The 20,350-nt window shown below is 35.3% G+C and overlaps 1 protein-coding gene and 1 long non-coding RNA gene across 3 annotated transcripts; both read right to left on the reverse strand.

Annotated features, from left to right (window-relative positions):
- Positions 1 to 501: 501 nt before the first annotated feature.
- LOC130626048 (L-rhamnose-binding lectin CSL3-like) lies at positions 502 to 4,657 on the reverse strand. Of its 2 annotated transcripts, none has more exons than XM_057441159.1 (5): positions 4,282 to 4,657; positions 3,979 to 4,042; positions 3,150 to 3,453; positions 2,146 to 2,421; positions 502 to 1,743 (listed from the first exon to the last, which is right to left on the reverse strand). In XM_057441159.1, exons 2-5 carry the CDS (start codon positions 4,034 to 4,036, stop codon positions 1,425 to 1,427), a joined length of 957 nt encoding a protein of 318 aa, XP_057297142.1. In that variant the 5' UTR covers positions 4,037 to 4,042; positions 4,282 to 4,657; the 3' UTR covers positions 502 to 1,424. The 2 variants fall into 2 exon arrangements, with proteins under 2 accessions (XP_057297142.1, XP_057297141.1); XM_057441158.1 differs by having other exon boundaries at positions 3,979 to 4,068; positions 4,282 to 4,655.
- Positions 4,658 to 7,026: 2,369 nt separating this feature from the next.
- LOC130626049 (uncharacterized) lies at positions 7,027 to 9,407 on the reverse strand. Its single transcript, XR_008981799.1, has 3 exons — positions 8,325 to 9,407; positions 8,127 to 8,291; positions 7,027 to 7,928 (listed from the first exon to the last, which is right to left on the reverse strand). It is a non-coding gene; the product is annotated as an uncharacterized LOC130626049 (long non-coding RNA).
- Positions 9,408 to 20,350: the final 10,943 nt, after the last annotated feature.

Below are 20,350 nucleotides of genomic sequence, written 5' to 3' on the forward strand. Positions count from 1 at the left end.
CTATACCAAATAGAGTTAACAAAAGAGCCTCCTATTTGATAAAAACACCCTTAAAATATGATATTTGATTCAATGGTCGCACTGCAAATTGATAGATTCTACAAAAGTCCAGTAAAAATAGGATTAAATAAAATTTGACTTAAAGACAGTCGTAAATAATACCAAGAGAAGAAGGAATTTGTTGCAGTTATCAAAACGACATTATTTTATTTAAAGATGAATATGCAGGACATATTTTTTTATTCTTAGTTTCTGTATGCCCTGCCAAAATAATCACCTGACACTTTAAAATGTAAATAAAACCAATGACACTTTAAAATGTAACAAGAAGCCCTGGGGGCTCTAAGAATTTCCGAGCGCTACCAAAATATTTGATGAAAACCTGCTAATTCGTTGTGTTATTGTGCCAAACATTCGAAGGGGTTTGGTGCATGAACCTCTGAAGATAAAGCCCATCAGTGACATTATATCTTAGAACAAACGCAAATAAAACGAAACGTGTCATAATAAACTCACATTTTAAAAGAAATTGCTAACAAAAAATACAGCCTATCATTCATGGTTGAAAGTCTTGCGATTGAAACGTTGATGGTCTTAAACGGCATTAGTTGACAAAAAATCAAAATTTTGATGTGACCATCATTTTCAGCATACTTTTTTTATTAACTGTGTCAATTTTTGTCGAAAATAAAGCAGTTTTAATTTTTGGACCAATTTTGGCCTAAAATGACATTTAGGTAACAAGAAATCAAAATTTTGATGTCACCATCATGTTTAGCATACTTTATTTGTTTACTGTGCCAAATTTTGTTAAAAATAAAGTAGTTTTAATTTTTGGACCAATTTTGGCCTGAAATGACATTTAGGTAAGAAGAAATCAAAATTTTGATGTCACCATCATGTTCAGCATACTTTTTTTGTTAATTGTGCCAAAATTTGTCAAAAATAAAGTAGTTTTAATTTTAAGACCAATTTTGGCCTAAAATAACATTTAGGTAACAAGAAATCAAAATTTTGATGTCACCATCATGTTCAGCATACTTTATTTGTTTACTGTGCCAAATTTTGTTGAAAATAAAGTAGTTCTTATTTTTGGACCAATTTTGGCCTAAAATGACATTTAGGTGACAAAAATCAAAATTATTATGTCACCATTATGTTCAGCATACTTTTTTTGTTAACTGTGTCAAATTTTGTCGAAAAACAAATACCAATTTTGGCCTGAAGCATCAATACTAGACTTCTCAGTAGTTAAGGAGCTTGAGTACGAAGTTTACATCTGTGACGGACCAACGTGAAATCCCAGGGTCGATTTTTTCTCAAAAAATGCTCCGAAAGAAAAAACGACGGTTTTAAAGAATTTCCTACGCCTTCGGGCGCGGAAATTCAATAACGATGCTCGTATCTGTTCCATAAATTGTTTTCTATTTTGCAGGTGAGCCGCCATTTTGCGTTCTTTCGCAAGAATAACGAACTAAGAGATACTTAGGAATACCGGGACAAGGTTCACCAAACAAGTCTGTAGGTACACGAAAGGAACAATCTGGTCTTCCTTGACAATTTAATTTAACACGACTTAAGGCGGAGCTTGTTTGACATGTTTTCGTTGCTGTGGAATTCAGTCCTGGACAGAAATCGGGTGAAAGTCGACCAAATTCAGCGTGATCGATGTGGATTTGATTATAACACTGTATGTTGAGTGATTTACCATTGCAACTCACAACCTCACGTATAGGAAGTTTCCTGAAAATTATGAAAAGAGAAATTATGTTTTTAAACATTTTCTTTTGTATTTGCACAGATGTGTCTCTCAACTTTTTAACATCGACCGGACTTGGAAAAGATGACACACCTAATCGAGGTTATTCTTAGTATTACAATTTACTTTTAGTCAAAAAGGTCGGAGATTAATTTTGTGAACCCTTTTCTGCGATCTCGAGCCTAAGAATTACTCAAGATCAGACTCGGGATGATGTCGCAGATTTCACGAAAATCAGATACAGATTTAAATATTATATTGTCTAGATATTGGCGGACAATTATATCCATTGCTTTTAAACAGACAAGAGATATATTTTTGTTAATATTACATCACCCTTTCTTATTAAGAAATTGGAAGGATACATTTAGGTGTTTTCTTCTCACCTGCAGTGATAATGAATTTCCAAATATTTTGGAACACCGCGGCACAAGTCTCCACCAAACTTTCGAACCGTTGCATCTACTGAACATTTTCTGAAATAGTCACACTCAATACCCACACGATAACGCGAGTACATTGTTCGACACGATGTGGTAGCATTCGAGTTTAACCCCGGACAAACTTCTGATGACAGCCGACCGAAATTAGCATAGGCAGTCTCGATCTCAGTCCCAGGTGGGCATTCTATATGTGCTTTTTTATTTTCACATGCTACAACCCTGTGTATAAAATTGCAAGTGGGGAAATAAAAATGATATTACAGTAAAAAAATATTTTAAGTCAATTCTGATGAAGTATTTTCCTATCATTTGTACTTTATATAGGTATTGCAAAGAAAACAGCAAGGTTATATTATACGTTTTATTTTTTGTAAACAACAAGTTTATAAGCAACCAGTTTATAAGCAACCAGTTTGTAAGCAAGTGTACTAGAATCTGAAAGATTGACAAGCAACTTTAGTATCAGTATTATTAACCAACAATTTCTTGTTGAAGCAGAAGTTATATACCAAATCAAAAGCAAGGTTCTATTTCCCCCTAAAAATTGTCGTTTGTGGTTATCCACGGTATTTATTTTTTTATTTTCACGCACTTAACTTAACCGACAACTATTTATTGTGTGAGTATTATGTAAAGATTTAATACCAAATAAAACATTTGTGAGTGAAATTTAACTAATTTTTAACAAGATTTCTCTCTCTCTCTCTCTCTCTCTCTCTCTCTCTCTCTCTCTATCTCTCTCTCTCTCTCTCTCTCTCTCTCTCTCTCTCTCTCTCTCTCTCTCTCTCTCTCTCTCTCTTTCTAATTCGAACTCCAACAGGAAGGATTAAAATTCAAAATGTTTAAAATCAAATAAGGTTTCTTTCTTAATGTGGATGAATTTGATTAAAAAATCCGAAACAAGAATAGGTATATCAACATCTTAAAGAAACAACACCCTTTCTCACCTCTTTAGGCAGCTGTACTTAACTTGTAAAACTTTTTCCACACCAGGACACGGATCTCCGAAGAGACTATTTGAAGCTGGAACAATGCATGACTGGCCACCATTACATCTCTCGGAAACAACTTTGAAAGAATTTGGTGCTTGGCAATTTGAATTTTGTTGCCAGTTCTTACCACGACATACATGTGTTGCTAAGTAACCCGAACGACCGTATTCAACAGTACTTATATTGACGACGGTATTTCTTGGACAATTCAATTCCAACTGTGTTGATTCACAAGCGAACTTTAAATTTAAACATGCACCTAAGAAAAACGCTGTATGATTACCGTCTTCCTTACTAAAATTTGCTGCCAACCTATACATATGATACCGGTTTCTACACATAGCAAATCGACTTAATGCCTTGCCCTAAGAGAATATGTCTTAACTCTCCTTAACAAACAAAACAGTCTGTCACATATGTAGTTTGAAAGACTTGCATCCATGTCGGAATTGTTTTTAAGAAGGTACAAAGCCCAAAATATTCCAACGAAATCACAAGTACGTAGTATCAGTCAGAGATTCATAAACAAGTTAGCCCGAATTAGTTTTTAAAAAAAGCAATATAATAATGGTTAATGGTTAAGAAACTTTTTTTTTAAATTTTTTTCGTAGGAAGAAAATTTCACGACTCAAAAGCACTGCGGATTTGTTTGCTTTTTCGCAGAATTTCTTTAATTACTTCAACCGTCACGTTGTTTTCAATACTTTTTAATCATCAAAAATCTCGTGCAGAAGCTGCAGAACAATAAAGAGACAACAAACAAAAAATATACCAAAAAAAATACCTGTTTGGATCAGAAGTGCACAGGAAATCATCAATAACGTTGAATTATTTTTTTCCATAATTACCTGTATGTTTAACAAAGATACAGAAGCTAGAAATAAAAAGAAAACAAATAAAAAGAATCAAATGAACCAAAAAACAATGACAATAAAAATTATCATTTTATCACGACAAATACTTTGACAAAAAATTTTGTAATATCTAAAAAAAGAAAAAAACTAAATAATTTTAACGACCACTGTGTTTCAGTTGTTTTTAAAGACACAATGTATATCGTATAACAGCGAAATAAACGTTTCAAAACCTTAAAATAAATGCTGTTGCGATCTTTGCATTCTAACAAATTATATTTCTTTATATTCCGCTATGGAATCAACTTTCGATGAACTTTCATATGTTCATTAAAACAAATTGCTTCTCGGCTACCCACCAATTATTAATTATTCCCGTTCACTGGCAACCTTCAGATTAACAAGCCTTAACGATGGAAAAATGTTCCGCTTTATCGAAAGTGGATGAATAAGGATGTAGAGATTAGCAACATAGCCAGTGACATTGGAACTAATACTTTAATTGCTCAACTGTTTGTCTCAGAATATGTTACGTAGATTATGCTAAATTCAGGAATTATGCTTATTAACCAGTTAGCTAGCTTAATTACAATAACCCTAACGCAAAATTTTCACTTTGAGCAGTCTGATATCTTAACATCCGTTATGTATGTACTTGGACCCAACGAATACATTAAAGCTGATGACAATTTTGACAGACAAATGTTTGAAGTATAAAGTATATGATAAAATTCGTCAGTGACAAATTCATTTGCGCTTGAAACACTCCAATCACGGAGGTATAAAAGACAAGGAGATACATCTTCTTTACACCTGGTGTAATCATGCGTGATGGACGGACAGGTGCCGAATTTGAAGAAAACGAACTCATCTAAAAATTACCCGCGGAAAGTTAGTTTAGTTGTTTAAAATTGAATTGTGATTGGCCAATTTTGCCAATCCATTTAATTCATGCAAGGAGTCACCAAGTGTTGTGCAAATATTCCCTGTTTGAGTCGATGGAAGTTTGTAGATTATGTTTTAAAAGCTTTACTTGTTACACAAAATATTTTTAATTCTAGATAAAAATCGGATGGTCTGAAAATATTACCAAAATACATATTTCCGTAATGTTTCTTAATACTTCATTATTGTTCATTCCCAAGTTGATACAGTATTTGGATTTTTATTGCAACTTCAAATCCTTTTTTTAAAAAGTTTAAGAACATCATTCTTATATAAACGGTCACAAACATTATAAGTTTATCCTTTTTTTAGGCTATGGAATGCATTTTAATTCTACATCAATTCTTTTTTCATGCTTTTTTTTTGCGATAAGAGATCTCAAATAAACAAAAGAAGCCCAGGGGCTTGAAGATTTCCGGAATTAGTCTGAAAGATTTTAAAATTTGAAGTAGACCTTTAAAACGGAGAATTATCATTGAGTATTCTCTTATTACTAGTCGATAGCCCGTGGATACATCCACGGGTTCGCCGTTGTTTATTTACCCCATTTTGTTTGTCTCGCTACCGCGGTTACCATTTTGCGTGACAGACAGACAGACGTATACGAGTAATATGATATAGACTAGTCGTTAGCCCGTGGAAAAATCCACGGGGTCGCCCGTCCTTTATATATCGCATTTCGTGTTTCTGTAACAGGACGCGGTTTCCGCGGACAGACAGACAAAATACGGCTATTATTAAAGAGACTAGTCGTTAGCCCGTGGAAAAATCCACGGGTTCGCTCGTCCTTTAAATTTTATCGTTGCAACAAAGTGGACCAAAATATATCGCATTTTGCGCATTTTTAAAATTTCTTGTTTCCGTTACGGGACGCGGCTTTCGCGGACACACAGACAAACTACGGCTATTTTTAAAGAGATTGTAACTAATCTGTAATGTTAAAATGCAACACAATAAATAAAAATAAAAGTCAGAAATAATTAATTAGTTCCGCTGAATATAGCTTTAGTCTACGTGCTTGCAAAATTGTACAGAAGGAAATGACATAATGTTAAAGAGAAACGTTAATAACATTAAAGATGCCGCATTATAAGACGATCTTCATTATTCTACACTACACGAGCTTTAACTTTCGATAGCACTTTTAATAAAGTATTTTTCATTGGATAGAATCTATCTATCTATCTATCTATCTATCTATCTATCTATCTATCTATCTATCTATCTATCTATCTATCTATCTATCTATCTATCTATCTATCTATCTATCTATCTATCTATCTATCTATCTATCTATCTATCTATCTATCTATCTATCTATCTATCTATCTATCTATCTATCTATCTATCTATCTATCTATCTATCTATCTATCTATCTATCTATCTATCTATCTATCTATCTATCTATCTATCTATCTATCTATCTATCTATCTATCTATCTATCTATCTATCTATCTATCTATCTATCTATCTATCTATCTATCTATCTATCTATCTATCTATCTATCTATCTATCTATCTATCTATCTATCTATCTATCTATCTATCTATCTATCTATCTATCTATCTATCTATCTATCTATCTATCTATCTATCTATCTATCTATCTATCTATCTATCTATCTATCTATCTATCTATCTATCTATCTATCTATCTATCTATCTATCTATCTATCTATCTATCTATCTATCTATCTATCTATCTATCTATCTATCTATCTATCTATCTATCTATCTATCTATCTATCTATCTATCTATCTATCTATCTATCTATCTATCTATCTATCTATCTATCTATCTATCTATCTATCTATCTATCTCAGGCGATTTTAAAGATTCCGCCTTCGCTGGCGGAAATCAATAACTTTATCTGATCATACATAAACTAAAGAATTATCCAGCAAATCAACACATTCATAATGGTTCTTAACGGCGTTTTTTACAGAAATATTTCTTGAAAATATGTCAGAAGCCTATAAACTAGTCTCTCACCTATTCGTAAAATTACCTTTGCGCTTTGTTAGTTAGGAGTTGGCTTATCAGCAATAATCTTCTTGACCCTACTTTCATCCATCCCGTCTCGCTATATGACTTTCTAACTAAGTCCTCATTAAAATCATGTTAGTGATCCACAGTCATACAACCAGAATAAATTAACATTTTATTACTTAAATATTTGCAGAAATAATCTTCTGCTTGAGAAAAGAATCTTTCGTAAATATGGACGCACCAAAAATCCCAAACAACTTGACGGGGTCACTATAATGCACTTTACCTAAATTCGGCGCAGGGACCTTAACAACTTCAACAACATTGCACTAGCAATACTTAATTCACTGGTATGATGGAGGTTATTCTGAAGTTCCTTAACTTCACTAATTTACTTAGGGATCTTTGTAATCCGTTTTGTAAATTGGATTAGATTTTCTTGGATTAGAATCTCTCTTCTCTATATTTTTCGCACAACAACCGATTTTTCAACATCAACAAACGACAAGGCACCAATCTGTTCCTCCGTATAATATTTACCGAGATATTTTTTTTGTACCACCGCCACTAACACAGGCAATCAATATTTCACGTTTCAAGCCAACACAACTATCTACACCGCAACCATCAACTAAACCTTCCATAATTCTGATTAACCTTCAAAATTTTCAAAAACATACAAAAATCCACCAAACAACCAGGCATTAACAAACAAATTTAAATACTCAATTATTAAAAAACCATCTAATCAACTACCGCACATCAAGATCACGATTACCTAACCAACTAGATACTAACAAATCACAACTACCTAACCAACTAGATACTAACAAATCACAAATACCTAACCAACTAGATACTAACAAATCACAACTACCTATCCACCGAGCTACTAGCAAATCAAAACTACCTAACCAACAAGATACTAACAAATCACAACTACCTAACCAACTAGATACTAACAAATTACAACTAACTAACCAACAAGATACTAACAAATCACAAATACCTAACCAATTAGATACTAACAAATCACAACTACCTATCCACCGAGCTACCAGCAAATCAAAACTACCTAACCAATTAGATACTAACAAATCACAACTACCTAACCACCGAGCTACCAGCAAATCAAAACTACCTAACCAACTAGATACTAACAAATCACAACTACCTGTCCACCGAGCTACCAGCAAATCAAAACTACCTAACCAACTAGATACTAACAAATCACAACTACCTATCCACCGAGCTACCAGCAAATCAAAACTACCTAACCAATTAGATACTAACAAATCACAACTACCTGTCCACCGAGCTACCAGCAAATCAAAACTACCTAACCAACTAGATACTAACAAATCACAACTACCTGTCCACCGAGCTACCAGCAAATAAAAACTACCTAACCAACTAGATGCTAACAAATCACAACTCTCTAACCATCTAACTACCAACAAGTCACAACTACCTAACCCGATAATAAGTTGTTTAAAGTTATTGGTTTTCTAAGGAAATTGGCAGGTTGTGAGGTCCTGTTTATTGTGAATGACGTTATTGCTGATGAAAGGGTGGATAAGAGGGGATTACTGTTGTTGGACAAGGTTTATTCAGCAATAACAACAAATATCCAATATCAGCAGAAGATGTTTTTCATTTTAATTTCCATCAACGTTCCGATGTTAAAATTATTGACAAGGAAACTAGTGTATTTAATGGTTGGACATGTATTTTTAGGATGTTGAAAGAGAGTAAGCACTCGTGTTTGTACATTAAATCGGAGTTTCCGGTTGGTTCTTCGCTAATTTAATAAAATTCGTTGTAGGGTTAGGGTTAGGGTTAGCGTTAGGGTTAAGGTTAGTCTCAGCTTCATCTTATTTAACTAGTAGTTTTATATTATCAAAAACAAGACAAAAGGGAATTCCTCTTCACCGAATTTTTTATTTTAATTTTTTACTCCAGAAGTAATAATTTGCGTGAAAGTGAACGAGTTATATCAAAACGAACATTCATCATTATCGTCTCGCAGTGCATGACTGTGAGATCACAGGGTCAGCGAGCCATTTGTGTGGTTCTTAAATCTATGTGTGTGTTATGTGTTGTCAGGTCCCTGGCGCACGTCCTGTAAACCAAAAAAAACTTCGCCCCACTTCAGGGTGTACGCAATTGGATCCTCTGGGGTGCGAAGAATTTCTCCCACAAAATTAAACTTGTTAAAAAAATAGCAACAGGAGCAAGTGCATTGAGTCCAAAGCACTAATAACATCCTGGATATGGATAATTGCTCCTTGTGGGTTGCTAGCTCTAGTAGGAGTTTTGCATTTTTTTATTCAGCAGGTTGGTTTTCGGTTTTGATCTTTCCTCCTCGCTTAATATCATTCATCCCTTGCAGGCCTCTGTATGTTTTTGAAACACATGACTGAAAATATCTCAAACAGCATCTACATATAATTTTCCTGCTGCCATGAATGTTTACTTGAGATGAGACAAGTGCTGTAAGTTTTAATCCAACCATAATGTCCAGATATGTATAGTGGGTCAAACGCGTCTTCGTTTCTTGTGAACTGTGATATAACTTGTATATTGATGTGGGTCCTTTGGTCGTGGATGAAGCGCTGAGATTACTGCGTACATAAAACATTTGTTGTCATCGTTTTTGACGTTTATTACGGGCTTTGTTGTCTTTAATTTTTTGTGGTGTTTTTCAGTTATGAATTTATTTAACTCTGCCGCAAATATTATTGCAAGTGATTGAGGCTATACGTCGTGAGTTGCTGAACAAATTAGAATCAGTATCAGAGTTGCTTATTATTTATAAAGCCTTCTGCATTTACCAAACGGGATATTTTTCGCCATATAGAGCAAAATTAAGTTACGAAAATAAAAAAAATTTATTTTTTTATATTTTTGTTGCTGCAAAGAAAAAAGCACAAATGTTATGTTGTATTATAATTAGTATTGTTTTCCTTTACCGCAGTTTCCCAAAATTACAATACTTTTACCTTATAATCAAATGTTTATAACTCTGATAAGATTTTTTTAACCTCGATAATCTGGCTTGTAAGCTTTGTTCCCATACAATTTTCCATTGTCGCATCTGTAATCACTTGTGCGATAGATTAAGGATCCACAGTAACCATAGTAATTTCGCTTGTACAAACGTCCAGCATGACAGATGTACACGTTTTGTCGGTAGACACGTCCACCACAGACTGCCCATACTGATTTATTGTAACATCGTCCTTTCCAACACAGTTCAGTGCTTCGGTTGCAAACGTTCCGTTCACAGATTCTGTAAACTCGTCGAAGGTAGCAGGTTCCTTTAAAACAAAATTGAGATCGTCGGTTGCAAACATTGTTTCCACAGATTCGGTATGCACGTCTGTTGTAGCATCTTCCTCTGAAACAGAATTCGGCATTTTTGTTGCAAACATTGTTTCCACAGACTCGATATACTCTTCTGTTGTAGCATTTTCCTGTGAGACAGAATTCTTGACCTCGTTTGCAAACATTCCATCCACAGATGCTGTAGACTCGTCGGAGGTAGCAGGTTCCGTTGAAACAGAATTGACTTTTTCGGTTGCAGACATTGTTTTCACAAATGTTATAGACTCTTCTATGGTAACAAGTTCCTCTGAAACAGAATTGACTTTTTCGGTTGCAGACGTTTCGGTTTCCACATACTTGGTAGACGCTTTGAGCATATACGGTTGCTTTGAAACAGAAATGTGTTCGAATGTCATAGATGGCGTAACCACAGGCACGGTAGTATTTCTTCACGTAAAGTTTTCCACTATGGCAAAGATGTGTGTTGACATTGTATCCATATCCTCCACCTAAATATAAATAATTAGATTATTTTAAGCGGTAATATATTGTATGAGAAAATGATTGTTATTGACACCATTTTCGCTTCTTTCGATTTTTGAATTCGCTCTTGTATGCTAAAATCAATTAAGTATATTTTTAATTTAGTTACTCACAGTTATGTTTCCCAGCTCCAAGATGTCTGCTTCCAAGATGTCCATTTCCAAGATGTCCATTTCCAAGATGTCCATTTCCAAGGTGTCCATTTCCAAGATGTCCATTTCCAAGATGTCCATTTCCAAGATGCCCTCCATGATGTCCAACGCCTGTATAACCGTAACTGGGATCTTCTACATCAAATTCATCTTCAAATTGTTCTTCAGCAAGTGCTAAGGCACTGATACCAACAAATGCAATTAATAAATACAGCTTCATGTCTGAAATATAAAATGGTAACTTAAATGAGTAAACTGGACCTCTAATTTAAAAGGGTATGAATTGAACATTTAAATGTTTGAAATTTTTGGGGAGAATAAAGAAGAACTCTTACCGACTCTTTGTTCTGTGTCTGTCCTGCAGTGAACAAGTGATGGCTGAATGTTGTAAATTTGCTCTCTTTTATACTATACAGTGTGCGTAAGAGTGGGCGGGGAACACGTGTTTGGTTAAATGCCATGGTTTAATTCAGCGTGAGATTTCATAATAGTCCAATGCAACGTGCTTTTGAGAAATAAATCGTCTTCTAATATCAAACATATCAAATGCAATCGCTAAGATAAAGTAATTTGCTCTGGTGATTTTGAAGCGGATATTGCAATTAAGTCGTGTGTGAAATTGCCTTCTAAGAATATGGCTGCTTAGTAAAAACTAGGCAATCATTTCTAACAAGCTCTTACCAAGGTTTCATTAGAAAATAAGTTGACATGTTATCTATGATTCAAATTAATATTGACATTTTTATATCAGAAATGTTATTTATTAGTTTAGTTTAGTTTGCCTTGTAATTGGTTATTTCAGTAGAATAATCCCTGCCGTTGTCTGTCTGTCGGCCATAACGAGATAAATGAGCTAAAAATAACAAATGCAATTTTTATCGACTGTGATGCGACGGCAAATTTCCGTAAAATTTCCAAGCTAGAACAACGTCGTGGTACGGAAACACAAAATACGATATATAAAAGACGGCGACCCCGTGGATTTTTCCACTTTGACCGACTATATTATATTATAATATTATATTATAATGCTTGTTAAAATTGTAGCTGGGAAAAGCGATGGGTGAGTTCCTGTGCGTATTTCCACTGGTGGGTATATCACAAGTTTTCTTTGTATCCGTAACAGGTTTTCTAAAAGTATTCGCATTAGAACATTCATTGATGCAAACAAACTAAAAAGAAATTTCTGTGCTTAAAAAAATTATTCCTTTCTGTAACTTTCGAACTATTTTTCTCTCACGGATAATAGATGCTAATTGTTACAGCTACGCCAAAAAAACTGACAAAATCCTTAAAAAAAATTTTAAGGGTTGAACTGCCATATCTCCTAAGGACCAGGTTAAGTGTTTTGTATGATTGGGTTACCCAACTGTACCAAATATGAGCAGTCTCGGTCTTGTCCTCAGTCATTTTGAAAAGTTGGTTAAAGAAGGTTAAGGTTTGGCAAGAACTCTGAGCAAATGTTACGAACCGCTTTATATGTAGTATTTACCGAAGTTGTACAAATATTTTTGTTTTTGCACCATACAGAAAATTGTTTTATCTCAATCTATGGAGATAAAAAGAGACGGAATTAAGAAAGGAACCCCAATCTATAAAGTTCAAGCAAAGATAAACGAATAATAATATAAACACCGACAAGACAAACTGATACAATATCTTCATCTACTTTTTTCTTTATGAAATATATATAACTACCAATGGTGAACATAAATTACAATAAAAGCAGATTTCCATGCAATTTTTTGCTCCCCTCTCTCTATCTCGAAATATGAGGGAAAGGTTCTTCTTTGAAAAAAACAATTCTAGTACAAATATGTAAGATTTTACTATTGTAGAACAGTGCAGTGTACATGGTTGACCTTTATTAAAATTCTTACACCATCACACGTGGTCATCCTTTATCACAAAACTGGCATAGTTACATCTATAAAATACTACCTCCAATAGACCTCTCTCGAATTTCCTAATTATGCCAAACTCAATTAAAGAGGTTGGTACTAAAAATGATTGTCATCCCTAACTTCTTACAAAAGGTAGAACAAAAAACATCATTTCGCACATAGTTCTGTTCGTTGTGCCTCAATTGCGAGGTAAAAGTTACGGTCAAAGAAACGAGTCTTCAAATGTAAATAAAGTCCAACCAGAATAACATATTGCTAAAAAAATTCGGTTTTGTCATAATAATTTGATTTTCGATCTGAATAATAGCATAAAACCATTATAAAATTTCAGATGACGTCATAATTATAATAATTTAGGAAATTCGAGAAAGGTGTATTACAGGAATTATGTACAGTTACGCTAATCAAAATATTTTGGAGATTAATAATCTTTACAGCAGAAAAGTGTGTTGCAGACGGAAAAATTGAAAATATTTCATAAAAAAAATATTAGGAAAAGACACTGGAATTGCATATTTTTAGTCAATTAAATTTACCCAAAATTTTTCTTGGTAAATCTCCGAAATGTATATCGATCGCACATGTACAATGAGATGAGTAACGAACCATGTAACTAAAAAAGAACAGAGCTAGCACTGTGCAGTTGCTCGCTCGTAATCTCTATTCTAGCATCATTTATTTATCAAAATCCTTTTTTTTTTTACTCTACTATTGCTGTATTGTTAATTTTACCACGTGAAGAACCCCATTAACATTGATTTGCATTGGAATTTAATAGATCTTAAATAGCTGATGAAGTTTAGTGGCTAACTAAGTTTACGGCATAATTGCGATGTTACTAATTTTAACAAAGTGCTGTGAAACTTAAAAACCCGCAATAGCGTGGTGATTTCCGGTTTTTCTTTTATAACTAAATCTCAAGAGACGATTCCCCAATTACGTAAGGCGCGTAGCGCCGCAATGTAATTGAGGTTTTATGAATATAAAATTGAAATACGATTTAATATTGGATAATCGAGCCCATTCTCGCGAATAATGGCACCCTGGGTGAAGCTAATGTTACAATTAAGAACCAAATAAAAAACGTTGATAAAATGCTATGTTCTACAAATACAAATATTACAAAAGCATGTCGTCAATAAAAACCAAGTGTACGACTTCGAACAGACGACAGGTCTGCCACAGGTTTCACCTTCTATAGTTTGAACGATTACCTAACAAGATAAAGGGAAGAAATCATGCATTAGGTTGTCTATTTGAAGCATCGGGCTGGTGAGGGGGGGGGGGGGGGCAATATTAAATCGTATTTCAATTTTATATTCATAAAACCTCAATTACATTGTGGCGCTACGCGCCTTACGTAATTGGGGAATTTTATTTCATATAAAATTTCCATACGATTTAATATTGGATAATCAAGCCCATTCTGCCTCATAATGGCACCCCGAATGCCGCTCTGCCTTAGTTCAAAGCTTATTTTCAAACACTTTGTCCTGGTATATTTTAGCCTTATTCAAAATAGGTCTATGATAATGTTTTTGCCAGGTTGAAGATTTTGAAGACCATTGTCTCCGATCAAGTATACTTTCCAGGGACAAACCTTTGCTTTAGATGAAAATGCTGATCGACAGGAGTGTGCCGTGAAAAGTTTGATGTCTACCCCTGCGTTTTTAACTATAGTCTTGATCCAACCTGCAATAGTACTGCGAACCACTTCACGATAAGGTTTTACTGGACTTAGTAGCAATTGACATTGCCGGTTACAACGCCAACCCTGGGATCTTACAATGTATCGGTTGAAGCAAGAAACAATGCACAATTTTTTGTTCTCTGAAAGCTCATGATACTCAATTTTTGGTGGGGGGACTCCCTTTTTTCCGAGTTTTTGTTCTCTCAAAAAGTTCAAAAATATACGAAGTTTGTGTTCTAACCATGTAGCGGATATCTAATAGTTTCAGTTCTGATCCTCTGGAAGCTGAACATAATGTCAACAACATGACAATTTTTAAAACTAATAGGCGATCTGTTAGATGTTCTTTTTCCGAAAAATTTTCTAAATAAGATAAGACCTGTTGAACATCCCACACAAACACAAATCTGGGTTGTTGAGGTCTCTTATTTGCCACACCGGTGGTTAATTCACACACCCTCGGATGTTTGCCTACATAAAAATCATCAATAGGGGCATGAAATGCAGAGATAGCTGATTTGTATCCATTAATAGTGCTATACTGAAACCCTTGTTCGAACATTTCAGCTAAAAAATTTAAAATATAATTCAAAGAACATTTAACGGGATCAACTTGTTGTTGACCACACCAGCTAGCCCACTTTTTCCAGGACGATTCGTAATTAGAGAGTGTGCCCTCTGTTCTGGCACTTGTGATAAGCTCTGCAGCTTTTCCTGATATTCCCTCACCCTCCAAAATTTTCCTGAAATTGTACAAGCCACCAGCCTCAAAATTCGGTTTTCCAGAAGTGGATGGCTCTTTCCCTGAGAGTTTGTTAAAAGTGACAAGCTTTGTGGCAGGAGTGGAGGATTGGTCACTAGCATTTCTAGGAGAGGACCATACCACGTCTGTGTTTGCCAAACAGGAGTTATCCAAATCATACACACTTTTTTCCTTCGGACCTTGGCTAACACTCTCCCTATTAAGGAAAACGGAGGAAATGCATACGGGTAATGGTTCCCCAACGGTTGTTGTATGGATGCAATGCATCCACCGCTAAGCAACCTTGGTCTGGTTTCCAAAACATGTAACTCGGTACCTGATGAAAAAGTCTTGATGCAAAGAGGTCTACGTCTGGTGTGCCCCACCTTTTGCATAGAGTCTTGAATATTCGAGGATCTAGAAGCCATTCGCTCGAGTCCACAAAGTTCCTGGACATCCAGTCTGCCTTCACATTCAGCTTCCCTGGTAGATGTTCTGCTGTAATTGTGATCTCCTTGGATAATAGAAAAGTCCACAGGTCTTTCGATAACTGAATCAAGCGAGGGTCCCTGGTGCCCCCCATTTTCATTATATAAGCTAGCGCTGTCATATTGTCTATTTGGAAGTGAATATGTTCTAGGGGCATCATTTTGTAGAAAGTTAGCGTAGCTAGATAGACCGCTTTTAATTCTAAGATGTTGATGTGAAGGTTGGATTCTTGCAGAGACCATTGCCCCCCTATATTCCTTCCCTGACAAACTGCTCCCCAACCTTGTTTGGATGCATCTGCTTGGATTATTTTCCCTGGAGGGATTTTAATAATGATTTTCCCTGGGTCAGTGCCAAATTGTTCCGCCACCACCGGATTTCCCATAGAGCCTGAGGGTCTAAATGAACAACTGCCTGGTAACTTTTGTTTAATTGTAAAGCTTTTATCAAGCACTTTTGCGTATATCTTATCTGTAAGTTTCCTGGAATGACCGCTGGGGAGGTTGAGGATAGTTTGCCCACCAGACTATTCAGTTCCCACACAGTCGTTGAGGGTTTTGTCAGTACCTCTTTGCATTTCTCCTCTATTCTTTTCACTTTTTCTTGGGGCGAGTTCATGCTCATGTTCACTGAATTTATCTCTACACCCAGGAAATCTATTTTTTGAACTGGATCCAGAATAGACTTGGGCAAATTGATGATAAATCCCAAATTTTGTAGAAGAAAAATGAGAGTATCTCTTGCATGAAACAATTTTTCCCTCGACTGGCTTAAAAGCAACATGTCGTCTAAATAAATGATTACTCGAACATTGATTTTTGTAAAATTGAAATTGGAATTTTCATCAATTTGGTGAATATCCGTGGAGCAGGCCCCAGTCCGAAACACATGCAGAGGAATTCGTAGAAGCTTCCTTGCCACTGGAACCGTACATATTTTCTTGACCTCTGATGAAGTGGGACACAAAAATAAGCATCTGTCAGGTCTATTTTGCACATATAATCCCCTTCCTGTATTATTTCCTGTATCAGATGAAGTCCCTCCATTTTGAAATGATGGTAAGGTACAAACTTGTTCAGATATTTCAAATTTATCACAGGTCTGTTCCCCCCCATCCTTCTTGGGAACTAGAAATACATTGCTCAAAAACTCCCCTTTTACATGACTTATAGACTGAATGGCGCCCTTCACCAGAATGCTCTCCACCTCCTCGTTCACTAGAGCAACTCCCTTCTGATTCGTTCGGAAGTTCTGAGGTATTTTTTGTTGTTTTGGTTGTTCCATGAAAAGAATCCTGAGACATACTCCAAAATTTCTGGGTCTTTTGTTAGTATTTCCCAGTTGTCTACAAAAAATTTTAGTCTTCCTGCCAATGGGTAATTGATATTTTCGAGACTCAGCGTTTTGTTCTTGGGAAACAAATGCCTCACTGAGGGATGAACGTGTTGCAGAATCCTTAAAGGAATTATTTCTGGAAATTTCAGGTTTATTGCTCTCAATGGAGTCAACCTGGTGAAGGTCTCCCTCAAATTTTGATTTCTTACCTCCAAGTCTTGGAAAACTTGTCTGCTTGAAGTTACTGGTTTGTTGTTGGTTGTGGCGTGGGGCCGGCTTGAAACGACCCCATTGTTTTTTGTCCAATGAGGGCTTCCCTCGAAAGGGCCGTTTGAAACTGTTTGTTGTTGAAGTCGATGATGAGGACTTTCTTGCCAAACCATAAACTTTTTTTGATTTCTTCTTTGTCTTTGCAGTGTCGATTACGTGCTCCTGAAATTTTTTCCCAAACAGATTGTCTTCTGTTGGAATTTCCAAAATTTGCGACTCGTTTTTCAACGTGACTTTCGCTTTCTTTTTGTCTGACATGATAGCCGACAATACATTTAATCTTCGGTGATATGAAACAGTATTAAAAGCTTGTCCCAATAACAGTACAGTTTGCTCAACTGATTGAGATAGATCCTTCCAGGAAATATGCTCAGGGTTTTTCCAGAATGCACCAAGTGACGCTTCAATTGCATACCAAGTACGCCTCAAAGGCCCCATAACATTGCATATTTTTTGTTGGATTCGCTGCAATCCCTCATCCAAATTCAACTCAATACGTTTTCTGCTTTCTTCTAACAATTCTTTGCAGAATATATCCAATTTTTTTGGCTTGATGATATTTGTAGGAACCGGATTTTCATCCAGTTTCATCCAGTCTTTCAAGTCCCTGTCTGGGACGAAACGCTGCATGTATTTGTTAGCATACTTTGCTAGTTCAATAGGCAGTTCGTATTCATTCATCCTCTCATCAGATAAAGCTTCAAACCGTTGTCGTTTAAAGCAAGGTTCGTAGTCATCAGTATCTTCTTGGATACTATGCTCCAGGGGATGTTTCTCCCCGACTTCGTGGTCTAAATCACCACTATTCTCCGAAGAAATTTCCAATAAAACGTTTCCATTATCTTCCATTGTGGTAGTCGGAATAATTGCTGAGATAACTTTAGATAAAATTTTGAAAATAACTTTCGTCTGCTTCGCTTGCGGGAATAAGTCGAAAGAGGCAGAGCGGCACTCAGGGTGCCATTATGAGGCAGAATGGGCTCGATTATCCAATATTAAATTGTATGGAAATTTTATATGAAATAAAATTTAGATTTATTTTATGGTAATTTGATAATTTTTTATTTAATGTCTGCGAGTTATTCACCTCAAATGTGGTATGAAATTTAAATGACTTGATAATTAATTTACTAGTCCTTTGAGGTATTCCTATTCCCGCTCAAAACTTTACAAGTCCTTCGCTCGTAAAAAAAGTCCACGAAATTCGCTTGTTGTAAATATTTCCCGTGTTACGTGTGTTACGATTATTAAACAAACTCGAAAAATAGAATATACTTATATGTGTTACAAGTTTTCAAGTTAATATTTTCATGAAAAATTCGATTTTTTTTAACTGAAGTTATTCTTATATTTTAGCCACGAATTACGTTTTTACATTTTTATAAGTACATACCTTGTTAAAAAATTTTCTGCACAGAACAATTTTGGCAAACTTAGTGATATTTCAACTCATGAATCTTGTACATGAGCAGTATATATGCGCATGAGCAGTATATATGCGCATAATCAGTAAATATGCGCATGATCAGTAAATATGCGCATGAGCAGTATATATGCGCATAATCAGTAAATATGCGCATAATCAGTAAATATGCGCATGAGCGGTATATATGCGCTTGAGCAGTATATATGCGTATACTCAGTAAATATGCGCATAATCAGGAAATATGCGCATGAGCAGTAAATATGCGCATGAGCAGTATATATGCGCATGAGCAGTAAATATGCGCATGAGCAGTATATATGCGCATGAGCAGTAAATATGCGCATAATCAGTAAATATGCGCATGATCAGTAAATATGCGCATAATCAGTAAATATGCGCATGATCAGTAAATATGCGCATGAGCAGTATATATGCGCATGATCAGTAAATATGCGCATAATCAGTAAATATGCGCATAATCAGTAAATATGCGCATAATCAGTAAATATGCGCATTAGCAGTAAATATGCACATGAGCAGTAAATATGCACAAGAGCAGTATATATGCGCATAATCAGTAAATATGCGCATAATCAGTAAATATGCGCATGAGCAGTAAATATGCGCATGAGCAGTATATATGCGCAAGAGCAGTATATATGCGCATAATCAGTAAATATGCGCATAATCAGTAAATATGCGCATGAGCAGTAAATATGCGCATGAGCAGTATATATGCGCATAATCAGTAAATATGCGCATAATCAGTAAATATGCGCATGATCAGTAAATATGCGCATGAGCAGTATATATGCGCATAATCAGTAAATATGCGCATAATCAGTAAATATGCGCATTAGCAGTAAATATGCACATGAGCAGTAAATATGCACAAGAGCAGTATATATGCGCATAATCAGTAAATATGCGCATAATCAGTAAATATGCGCATGAGCAGTAAATATGCGCATGAGCAGTATATATGCGCAAGAGCAGTAAATATGCACATGAGCAGTATATATGCGCATAATCAGTAAATATGCACATGAGCAGTATATATGCGCATAATCAGTAAATATGCCCATGAGCAGTAAATATGCGCATGAGCAGTATATATGCGCATGAGAAGTATATATGCACATGAGCAGTATATATGCGCATAATCAGTAAATATGCACATGAGCAGTATATATGCGCATAATCAGTAAATATGCACATTGGCAGTATATATGCGCATAATTAGTAAATATGCACATGAGCAGTATATATGCGCATAATCAGTAAATATGCACATGAGCAGTATATATGCGCATAATCAGTAAATATGCACATTGGCAGTATATATGCGCATAATTAGTAAATATGCACATGAGCAGTATATATGCGCATAATCAGTAAATATGCACATGAGCAGTATATATGCGCATAATCAGTAAATATGCACATGAGCAGTATATATGCGCATAATCAGTAAATATGCGCATAAT

Source organism: Hydractinia symbiolongicarpus, chromosome 14 (genome assembly GCF_029227915.1).
Source record: "Hydractinia symbiolongicarpus strain clone_291-10 chromosome 14, HSymV2.1, whole genome shotgun sequence".
Classification (NCBI taxonomy): domain Eukaryota; kingdom Metazoa; phylum Cnidaria; class Hydrozoa; order Anthoathecata; family Hydractiniidae; genus Hydractinia; species Hydractinia symbiolongicarpus.